The 11,689-nt window shown below is 41.3% G+C and overlaps 1 protein-coding gene across 15 annotated transcripts in view; it reads right to left on the reverse strand.

The window, feature by feature from the left end:
- The window catches only part of mical3a (microtubule associated monooxygenase, calponin and LIM domain containing 3a), a 192,945-nt gene that overhangs the window by 38,407 nt on the left and 142,849 nt on the right, over positions 1–11,689 (reverse strand). For 5 of the 15 annotated variants that reach the window (XM_032524024.1, XM_032524025.1, XM_032524023.1 and 2 more), the window contains exons 10-16: positions 11,619–11,689; positions 11,416–11,509; positions 10,552–10,699; positions 7,488–7,684; positions 7,191–7,309; positions 7,029–7,091; positions 6,705–6,878 (exon numbers count right to left, since the gene is read on the reverse strand). The exon at positions 11,619–11,689 is cut by the window's right edge and continues 56 nt beyond it. In XM_032524024.1, coding sequence (XP_032379915.1) covers positions 6,705–6,878; positions 7,029–7,091; positions 7,191–7,309; positions 7,488–7,684; positions 10,552–10,699; positions 11,416–11,509; positions 11,619–11,689 — 866 coding nt within the window. Of the gene's footprint in view, positions 1–736; positions 851–1,280; positions 1,374–1,568; positions 1,683–1,879; positions 1,943–2,378; positions 2,490–4,803; positions 4,888–5,201; positions 5,304–6,704; positions 6,879–7,028; positions 7,095–7,190; positions 7,310–7,487; positions 7,685–10,551; positions 10,700–11,247; positions 11,278–11,415; positions 11,510–11,618 lie in introns of all 15 variants that reach the window. The other 10 variants (XM_032524012.1, XM_032524016.1, XM_032524017.1 and 7 more) reach the window with 8 other exon arrangements.

Raw genomic sequence — 11,689 nt, forward strand, 5'->3', positions numbered from 1 at the left:
ATGTAACCTCCATGTTATTTACTGTACCTTTCTCCATGATATTCCTATACTGGCACGTGTGCCAATAAAAAGTTACCTGAACTTGACTCAAAAATTTAAAATGAGTCAGTTATTTTCTGTAAGCCGTTAAGTCATTCCTTCTCGTGTTCAATACCAACATGCTAGCATAAATTGCTGAGTAAGAGTTGGCAGCTAGCGCTATTTAAATAAAGATTTCTTAGTTCTATGTTTTTACAAACTGTACTTTCATACAGTTTAAAAGGTGAAACTTCATATTAACTCTACAGTCGTTAACAGTTGAAAATGTATTATTACCTACTGCATTAAAACTGTATATTATAGTTATAGTCATCTCTTTCCAGTCAAGTTTAGCTATGCTAAACTTAGCTAAGTCTCCCATTGTCCATTTACTACATATACAGAGATACTGCAATTGTTTTGTGTGGAATTGTATCCATCATTAAATAAAATGTATTCACTTACCATTTAGTTTTACTGCTACTATGAGTTCTAATTTACACACTGCCTTCTTACAATAACTAGTTTAGCCAAATGATGCGTTTTGTTGACACGCTTAACTAATGTAACAGTACCAACAACCTACTGGGGATACATACAATTATTTTGGTGTCTACTCTTAAAAAGATAAAGTTGACCAAGTCTTCCAAAAATTGTGTCTTCCTTTATTAACATGATTAAAAATGATCAGCTTTCTATGTTTATCAAGACATTTCACCTGTGGTCTGGCTGACTTGCCCTTAAACTGAGAGGCAAGTTGCTCAGTCCTCTCATGAATGCTAAGCACATATAAGGGCATTTCATCATCAGTGCGTAGAGGCCTTGTTTGCTCCTGCAGAGAAATAGACGATTCAATCACAACAGGGATGTACAAGGAGGAAAATGTAGTTATTCTTTGTCTTTTTTAAGTAGCTTCCAAAAACAAGCTCCTTTCCAAAAAGTTTGTCATTGAGGCAAAGGCCACATATGGTTGGTAAGCCATTGTTTTCATAGTTCCAGCTGTCAGCCTTGAATTCAAGCAGAATTATGTAAGATAAATAAGATTGTAAGCCTGTGTGGGTAAAAGGTAAACGAAGTGCCCTGCAGTTAGTGAGGCAAGCTATCTATCAAAACAACAGACTACACTTTGAGATAGAACATGCACATGGATTGAACAAGCTTGAACTAGCCCTTCAACTAAGTTCTCAGAATCTAAAAACTTCCATAAGAGGTTATTTCTCAGAGATGTGTTAGCAAATCAGAACACAGCACCAAAACCTAACCTTTCTGGAAGAGTCAGGAGAGGATAGTGGTAAACCTGGACTCACACTCAGGTCCCGGGACAAGTGCCACAAACGGGATGGCTTTTTGTCAGGCTCCAGGGGCAAAAGAGGAATAGTTGAAAGCTTGAATTAGACCTCGTAGGATGTGCATATGCCCACCAATAGCATGTTTTTTTTATTTATTTTTTTTTACATACAGTGCCACCTAAGAAATGTACCCAATAAAACATGCTAACGACACATCATCGGAAACCATATTCTTATAAAATGTCCATGCACGGTGTTCACCTTTGGTGGCCTGTCAGGTTTGCCCTTAAACCTGGAGATTAGGCGATCCACCCTCTCCTGTATACCAGGTATGTGAATGGGTCTTGGGTCTGTCAGATGCGGAAGCGTCCACTCCTGCCAAGTAAGCTCTATTGAGACTTGTTGATGCTTTCAATAGCACATTTTCTAAACTAATAAAGAAAGGCCTGATTTGACTGTTTGTTTCATAAAGCAGTCCGTTCACACCTACCCAACCATTATTCCAGAAAATGCCACACCAAAAACAACAGCAGTGACAAGTTCAACGCATATCCATGCAATCTCTCATTTACCCCGTATTTTAGAGGCATCTCGTAGTATTCAAGCTCCTCTTCCTCTGGATTTTTAAGCAAGTGCTTGAAGGCAAAAATGAGCAGAAACACACACACACAGACACTGTATGAACACTTTGGTTTGCATCAGGAGTAAACAGATTCTTACAGGAGGAGATTGTTGTTGACTATCGTGCTTGTCATGCAGAATCTTTGACAGTGCCTGGCAATAAATTGAAACTACCCAAGGTCCCCTGAGTTGCAGCTCGTCAGATAATGACCCACACTACCCACACTCCGGAAGTAAACAACACTGTAATCCCTCTAGTAAGAGCATTTGGGAATACGCCGGGTTTTGTTTTTATGTACGCAACACACCGCAGAGGTCAAATCTGGGGTAGGGATAATAAAAGAGGATGCTTTCAGAGAACAAACACGGGGGACACTGGATGGGTTTGCCATGGATTTGTGGCAGAGATAGACAGACACAAACAGACAGATACAGCAGACTGTGTGTCACCTCTGAGTGAAGAGAGAGCGAGGAAGTGGAGGAGGAAGAAGGGAGCAGAATGGTTTTCTTTGGGCAGCTGCGAGAGCCCGAGCTGGACAGTTGGTCCGCGCCACTTCTGGCCTTGAGAGATGAGGGACAGGAACAGCAGATTCAGCAGAGGGTGATGAGAGAATGATGATGAAAATGATATTGCGAGTAAGAGAGAATATGCTTCATGTGACAATAAAACAAATGATCATATTATTTTAGTGAGAACTCATAAATAACTACAAATAACTAATGTTAGGGAAATCTGTTTATGTTATTATTATTTTTAAATATAAATCAGCTGATATATTGGATTTTTAAATTACCAAATATTCGGTTATCAGCCTATGGGCTCTAGTTTAAAGACCAGTATGTAGAAAGCGTTCTAATAGAAAACATGACCACAGTGTATCAAAGTGGCTTAAATAATTATATCTTATACACTAGAGACTTACTGTGAATTAAATCCATTTAAAGAGGAGAGTTTGAAGCTATAAATAAATGTCTTTGAGGGGAACGCTTAATCTAGTGACAAAACAAAACAAATAAAATAAATAAAAGCATCAGCAGGAGAAAACTGGTGCTGGCTGCCACTTCACTGCGCTGACTCTGATTATTCGCATGAGAGAACAATAAAGCGGGATGAAAACCAGGCAGGCAGGCAGGCAGGCAGGCAGGCCAGCCGGCTACATCTGGTCTTCTGCTGAGGCTGGAGGAGTGGATGTAGCATATTTCTCGGTAAATACCAACTCAACACACCTACGAGTCAGGTTGGTGGCTAACGAAATAGCAAGCTTAATTGTATCTACTTCCACACTGATAGCAGAAGAACAGCAGGGAGCCTGGGGCTGGAGCTCTGTGGTAGGGCTGCACAAAAATAGTTTACAAGAAATTAAAAAAAAGAAACTTGTTTTCTTTAGTGTGTACTCTGTAGGATAGGATTTGTAGGCTCTGCAACACAATACTTCATTCAGAATGGTTTGACACATATTTTGCCTGTGACAAATATTCCCTCCCCCCTTGCGATTTGGATACTGCACTACTCCATACTGCGATTTTGATAAAAGTTGCGATTATTTGTGCAGCCCTCCTCTCAAGTCACAGAGAAGCAGCAGAAAAAAGGGTAACAAGAGAGAGGGGGAAGGTAGACATCATAAAAGGAGACTAGCCATTCTGTTTCTGCTCTATATCTGGTCTCGTATTTTTGTTTTAACAACACTACTGATTGACACGTGGCCGCAAATGTTTTTTTTTTTCTTTTTCTTTATTAGATAGGCAGACAGAGATGTGTGAAAGGGGGAGAGGGGGAGTGACATGCAGCAAAGGGGCCACAGGCCGGATTGCGTCGGGGGAGCATGCCTCTGTACATGGGCACCCGCTCAACCCACTGAGCTACTTGGGTGCCCACGTGGCCGCAAATGTACAGGATGAAGAAGACTCCAGGCGTGCAAACATGGACCTAAATGGCTTTGCCAATCTTTTATGTAAAAGAAAATGTATTCAAGTGGGGTTTTTTTGGCCTCAAGGATACACACAAATGGAGCCAGACTGATATATTGGCTCGATCGGTATCAATCGGTATTTATAACGGCCGATAAATGAATTTTTGAAAAAATAAAATGAAACACTCTTCAACCATGTTATGAGTGCATGCGTTGTATAGTTTGTCCACCAGAGGGCGCTCTACAACGTCCCTGTTGGCAACACTCTTTGATTTTTTTTTGTTATTGGATTTTTGGTCAAAGGACTTTAAGTTTCATATCTTAAGTTTGTATTTTTATTAAAAAAAAATTATCAGAGCATTAATATATTTGGATGTTTTCTGTTCTGTTTTGACAATAAATCAACAAACAAGTTTATTTTTAAACTGCATGTTCATATTATTTTAAAGAGGACAGAGAAATAACGACAAATAACTAATGTTAGGGAAATCTGTTTACGTTTTGTCACGCATTTTGAGTTTTGTTTTTTTGAATACATAATAGCTGATATGTCGGAATATTGGATTTTTAAGTCCAGGGTTTGAGTCCGACCTATGACTATTTCCTGTATGTCCTCCCCCTTTCTTACCTAACTGTCCTGTCAAAAGTGAATGGCAGAAAAGCCCAAAAAAATTATGTAAAAAGAAAAATCACCAAATATTTGTATTGATATCGGCCTTAGAAAACCTTTATCGGGCGGGCTCTTCGCACAATTGTTTTTATCATAATTATTATGACTTATTTAGTTCTCAGTGGGTCCTTTCAAGAATCATATTGTATAATGAGCTCAGGAGATGTTGTTTGGCTTGGTGAGGCTACCTTCCCTTCCCAGCTGCGGGGGGGGGGGGGGGGGGGGGGGGGGAATCTGGACTTAATGGGGTGTGAAAGGAGCTGGAGGACTACCAGGCCAGGGTAGCTAACCATACCTGCTCCCCTCTGCTAGGCAGTGTCTGACACTTGATCATTTCTTTGTAGCGAATGCTCAGCTGCTCCTGCTGCTGTGTGCGTCTCTGAAGCAGGACAGGAGAAGCAAGGAGGAGAGCCCATGAACTCGTGCGTCTCTCACACAAACACACACAAACACAGCGACTTGATTGAGAAGTTAAAAACACTCACACCGTGTTAACCACACAACTACAGCTAGGGAGTTAATTCCTCCGAATCTCACACAACAGATCTGCACACCGTCTACAGAGGAGGTGAGGCTCAGACTAGTACAGGTCAGCACAAAGCAGCTTTCCCGGCTATGAGACACCACAGGGACATATGGTTAGAAGGTTGGCCTAGTTGTTAGTCTCTATGGGGATACAGTTCCACTCTTTACCTTTCTCCATGCCGGGACAGGTGCCAGGCGCACCGGCTCGTTCAAAGGGGTTTTGGGCGGGATAAGGGGCGAAAGCCGGTCCAGATTGGGCAGAGACTCCCCCTTTGTGGTCAGATAACGATGAGTGACAGCGAGTGTGGCCGGTGAGAGGCCCGAATAACCATGCAAGGCATCATGAAATAGTCCATGACGGGAGGTGGAAACAAGGAGAGAAAAAAGCAAACAAGAGAGAAGGAAGTGAATCATGGGTGGATGGAGTCACAGTGGTTGGAAAATAATGTGTGTTGGAAAGGAAATGACAAAGTCATAAGACTATCATGCTGAGAGAGTTGGGTACTATTTATAATAGCACTTAGAGATAATTAAACAGCAAATGCCATTCAGAATGTACATTAATAATAAATGGAAAGAGAGGAAATACACAAACAGTGTGCAGAAAGTATTTTTAGCCGAGCAACTGCTCCACACAACTCTTCTCCACAAACCTTTAAGTTTTGTATTAAAGGTGCCTTGCCACACGTATTTCATTACTTTGTGGTAATGTCTAAAGTTCTACCGTGGACTCTGTAACTTTTTTTGTGGAAAAAAAGCCTTGGGTACCTTGTTTCAAGCCATTCTAACGTGGTATAGAAAGCCTGCGGGAAGACTCAGCTCCATTTGTGACAGTTCTCATTAATATTCAACTAGCCAAGCTGCTTGACTCTGATTGGCTAACAGCTAGTCAATGAGAGCCTGGCTATCAGCATCCTTTACCCAGTGCAACTGGGCGAGCTCATGAATATTAATGAGCTCAGGCAACACGACATCAGACTGACCAGCTTTTGTAATTGGCCTGATGTCTCCTTTAATTTCTTTTCAATGACTAGAGCTGACAGAGGAGGTAGCAGTTCATTTTCCCATTCACAACATAACACAAATACATATGGACCTTACATATTTGTAAAAAATGCAAGCAAAAACAGTGTTGTGTGGCAGGGCGCCTTTAACATATTAACATAAATCAGCAATTTTCACAGGCTTCTGATGGCCAAAGCAATACAGAAATCAAAAGTAGCTATTCCAAGACACGGTTACAAGACATTTCTTTCAACTTTGAGAGTTGTCTTTCTCTCCATCAACAATACCATCTAGTGTTCATATAGCCCACTCCTCCCTCCCACTCTCAGTGGCAAGCGAACCAAAGCCCTGTGAACCAATTCACCCAAGCCCCCCAGGCCCAGTCAGCATTGTGAGGCCGCCTACATGACGCAGGAACAATACCTAGCCTGACCAATATTACCATTCTGTACGTCAGCTCATTAATACAGTGGCCAACAGCATGTCGATCATGATTCATGAGACCAGAGGCCCTGTCGCACACAGCGGGAAATCTACATGGTCATCAAAGTATTCATTGTAGGAAAAAAGCTTACCACAATGAATTTCTGAATTTCCAACAATATCCAGAAAGTGTAGCATGGGCCATGTATTACCACAAAATGAACCACGCGACTTCCTCCATACCTGCCGTTTGAGTCCTGTAGGCTGCGGAGCATTCTCCTCAAACTTGGCGAGCAGTTGGGTGGCCATGACTTTGACTTTGTTGTGGTTCCCCGCAGCGCAGGAGTCCATTTTTCTCTCCGACAGGACAGCTGGGACAGGCGACCTGTCGTCACGACCGCTCCTGGATGCCTCCTCCTGTGAGAAAATAGGGAAAACCAGTCAAATCTGTTTTCCTGTTGCCGTCAGTCTTAGAGGGATTCATTAGTCTGTTCTGGTCGGATAGGCTGTTTGAAAAATAACCATAAGCTCAACATCTGAGACGAGTTTGTTGTCAGAATTACTCACATCTTCAGACTGGCTGGTTTTCCTTCTCTTCCCCAAACCGTCCACATCCTTCTCTTTTTTGTCCTGCTGATGACACATGAGTTATTTTCACGTGATCAAGTTCAATTTTTGACGTTTTCAAACAAATGAAGGGGTGCTAACAGGTATTTCTAAGACACCGACCTTCGGATTTTGTTTCCTGGATATTGCAATGCTCTGACCAAGTTTGCTGAGGAATGAAATGGGAGATTTGGTGCTGGATATCATTGCTGCCTTCTCCTCGGGACTCAAGTTGTGGTTATCTGAACAGAAATGCACAAAGTAAAAAAAATTAAATAAAAAAAAAAACACCAAAAAGTACTTCTAAATCTCTCAGTATTAGGGGTAGTTATGTTTTCAAAGCCTCTTACGTCTGTAATTCTGACACCTCACAAAACCAGATTACAGAATAAGAAGCCCTACTGTATCGCCCGCTCTCACCTCCGGGGGGCACTGTGTCCTTAAACATCTCGTAGAACTGGCTGAGGTACATGACCATGGAGAGTTTGTCTGGCTCTACCACAGAAGACATCTCCTTGCCGGTCATGCAGGGCGAAATGCCAAACTCCCTCTCCGCCACGTCGAAACCCAACTGGTTGTTCTTCTCCTGGTCCCGCTCGTCCAGGGAATCAAAGTCACTGAGGGCAGGGGGGGACGACCAAAGAGAGAATGAGATGGGACAGGATCGGTGCGGTGAATAACATGACAAAGATAAGGGACAAATAGAAAAAGCTAATCAGAAACCAATAAGCATTCATCTCAATTAGTGATAGACCGATTTTATCGGCCGGCCCTTATATCGGGCCGATATTTGCGCGGCTGCTGCGTTCGCCGATACACACTTTTCAGGTTTATTGTTTTCTTAAATTGTTTAAATGTGTTGACAAAGCACATTTTGTGATGACCTGATTATATCTCTTGTAATATGTCAGCAAGCAATGCATCATCAAGGCTGTGTTGCAGATGTTGATGAAAGCCTTTTACCCTCGCACAGTTCAACAGATATGCAGTGCACTCATCCACATGATGCATGATTACACGCATTATTTGGGCGATATGAATGTAAGATGATAGCAGATGTGATGCTGATCTGTGTTTTTGTTTATTATTTTTAAAGAAATGGAAGAGCAGATTCCCCCAAAAAATCCAGTGTGGCAGGGTTTACATTTTTATGATGTAAATTAAGGGAGCAAAAGCAGTCTCGGCTCAAGAAAATCGGCAGCCCGTATCGGTCATCGGTTAAAGCTGATGAAAAATGAAAAGAAAAAAAATCGGTATTGGTAGTAAAAAAAAATCCATATTGGTTGATCCCTAATCTCAATAATTTTAAATTGGCTCCTTTAAACGTAACACAAGACACATACTGTACACAGACCAAGTGTTCACAACTTAATTGAGCGGATTCTTAACATCAAATAAGATTGCAGCTTTTAGATTTTAGTAGTGGAATATGGCGGGCAACATACATTTGAAAATAAGTCATTTTTTCTGTGTACTAAATAAAAAGAGATTGAAAAATATGTGACTTTTGCACTAGAATTATTTTTGAAGCCGATAACTGTATTACAAGATATATAATGTGTTTGAATATAGTGCCCTCTGGTAGACAAATTATGCAACGCCAACGCTCATAACATGGATGACAGTTATGAGAAAAAGAAAAAAACAAACATATACACACATATATATATATATATATATATATATATATATATATATATATATATATATATATATATATTTATATATATATATATATTTTTTTTTTTATCGGCCATTATAAATGCCGATACCAATAGATTGGGAACTGCCTATTATCGCCGATATATCGGTCGGGCTCTAATATTTTTCCAGCCACAACCATTCAACAGCCTTTGACGTAATGGAAATGAACCGACACTGATCCTGCATTAAACACTAATGAAGAAGCATTTCTGTACACACTACTGTACATGTTGTGGAAAGCATTACTGTAAATGTCAATATGCTGCAGCCGATGATACCATTAAGATGGGTCGTCAATACATCTCAACTGCACATAAAGTCCATTTAAAAGCATTAGCATTAGAAGATCAGGCAGAGTGGAGCCTCCACTTCATCCCTATTAACCGTCCGCCTTGTACATGCGTACACGTGAACACCGTTTTCCCAACATCCACCCATCACTTCCCCCTCCCCCCTCCCCCTCCCCCTCCCATCATCAAAGGCAGCAGAGCACAACTGCTACATTACTTGGTAAAGGTCAAGCACATACACTAATGGCTTATAATGTTAATTGCCACGTTGCCTCCAGAGGGTAAAAAACTACATTAGACAATGTGGATGGCGACTGTGTTGTTTATAGAGTGCGTAAGGATAAGGAGAGTGTTTATGTGTGTGTGTGGGAGAAAAAAGCCGGGATGTCAGGAGGACGTTATGACTGCTAGCTGTCAACTCATTTACAGTGATGTACAACTCAAAACCAAGGTCCCAACCAGACAATAAACATCAATGGCAACCATCAAGCCATCAAACTCATATAAACACAGTGGGCCAATCATTCCAGGCGCAGCAGCAGTTTAAACCCTTTCACTCGAACAGTAAAGGGACACGCGTGGTAGAGTTGACAAATGTTCTCTTATACACAGGGTGAGATTTGTTAAAAAATAAAAAATAAAAATAAAAAAGCCAGGGGGGTTCATGCACAAAAAAACAAATCATGCGAGAACTAAATTAAATTTCAATATTCAATGGAAAAATGATCTCCAAATGACATAGCACATCGTGGCGATCGGAGTACACTTTGCCCAGGAAACGCTTGTAATGACCCTCAGGAATTTGGTGCGTAAACGTAACAGTCATCAGCGCATGCCGCTCAATTTATCGGGCTATTACCAACTACCACGGCCAATGAAGGCACCGCCGTGGTAGTTGGTAATAGCGTTCTATTGCGCTTTACTTTATAAAACACCAGTTTAAAATACTTCTGATTTGTGTATATAATAGGCCTACAAGATTGTTATTAAAATCCCGATCTCGATTCCCCCGTTCACAATTTCATTTTTAAATAACTGATTTTTTTAAAATAATCTTTTGGTTTTTTACTTCGATTCTCCTCTGATTTTACGAGCCGACTGTATCCCAAACGCTACTACTTCCTTCTGTGAGCTTTAAACATAGACTGTATAAAACTAGGTTTTAAAGTCCTCCCAAGTGTTGCAATGCCCCCCCCTTTCTCTTCATTGAAGCCTCTATGTTTACCGGCTTATGGTAATGTGCAATGTGTGAGAAAAAAATCATGGCAGAGAATCGTGATATCAATTCTAAGCTAAAAAAAATCGTGATTCATATTTTTCCTCTGAATCGTGCAAGCCTAGTATATACTATATGGTCCACTGGTGGGGGGGCAGGGATATGAAGAAATCCCACGCATCTCCGCCAGAAAAATCCCCCCTTCTTATAAAGACGGATTAATCTGTGCCCTTTGTGGTGTGTGTTCTGCATGTTGTTTCTTTCAGATACTCACAGGAGGTCCGGTCTGTATCGGTCAATGAGGGCGCACAGGGCCAGACCGCTCTTCCAAGACATGGTAAGGTCCGTCACGTTAACATTTCTGTATCCCTCCGTTTGTCTCTGACACCAGTTCAGCAGCTTACTGGATCGAGCTATGGATTCTGGGGTGGCGGGAAGAAGAGATGACAGGCTTGACGTTAGGGCAGCACGTTGAGCAGAATCGGGATTAAACATGGAAAGGAATAGAAATCTATTTTTGGCAGCACTACACATCTACTGCTGGGCAATCTCATGGCCTTGGTCAGGCGAGGCTGAGTTTTGTCATCTATGGCATCATTATCCATGTTAGTACCAATTTTACCCAGCCAATGAGGAAGTATTATGAACCATGAGAGCATTTTAAAAAGGAGTACAAGGATGCACATGAAAGGTTAGGAGAGGATGCAGAACTCACAGGAAATACCTTTAAAACAGCTGGAACGGACATTAAATAAAACCGCTAATTAAAACCGTGGTGCTCAAAAGAGTGTCAATGACCAAGCTAGTACACACAGAGTTAAATTCACAGGCTGCAATCAGTCCATCCACAAATTCCATCATTCAACATATCATTTTACATTATTCATTCCTGAGTACATCGCAGGTGAACTGTGTAAGCTATTTGGAATCCCTGAAAAAAGCAACACCATGCATTTGGACTTTATTTTACCTTGCAACTGCTTGTCAAGCAGGCAATTGTCTAGAGTGAAAATAGTTCATTATTACATTTCAGCAACAGGGATTGCAGCAAAATGCTACGCTGATCGATCAGCACATTAAAGAATCATTCATGTTTTCCACTACTAAACCACTTTAAAAGCATGGAATAGATACAAACCATTCCTGGCCAACTTGGGTGTTGACGAGTTGATCACATTCTCAATTTCAATGTGGATTTCCCTGGACTCCCCTGTGTCGCAGAGGTGCCGCACCTGCAACATACACACATGTATAACATGTCTGAAATTCCAAACATACTGCATTGCATGAATTAAAAAATCTGTGCCTTGCCAATGCTAGATAGCAGCTGAGATTTGTTACCTGGCTGGGCTTGAGGAAGTTAAGGCTAATGTTGGGGTAGCGCGTGGTTGGATCCACGCTGAAATGACTGA

Source organism: Etheostoma spectabile, chromosome 8 (genome assembly GCF_008692095.1).
Source record: "Etheostoma spectabile isolate EspeVRDwgs_2016 chromosome 8, UIUC_Espe_1.0, whole genome shotgun sequence".
Taxonomy (NCBI): Eukaryota; Metazoa; Chordata; class Actinopteri; order Perciformes; family Percidae; genus Etheostoma; species Etheostoma spectabile.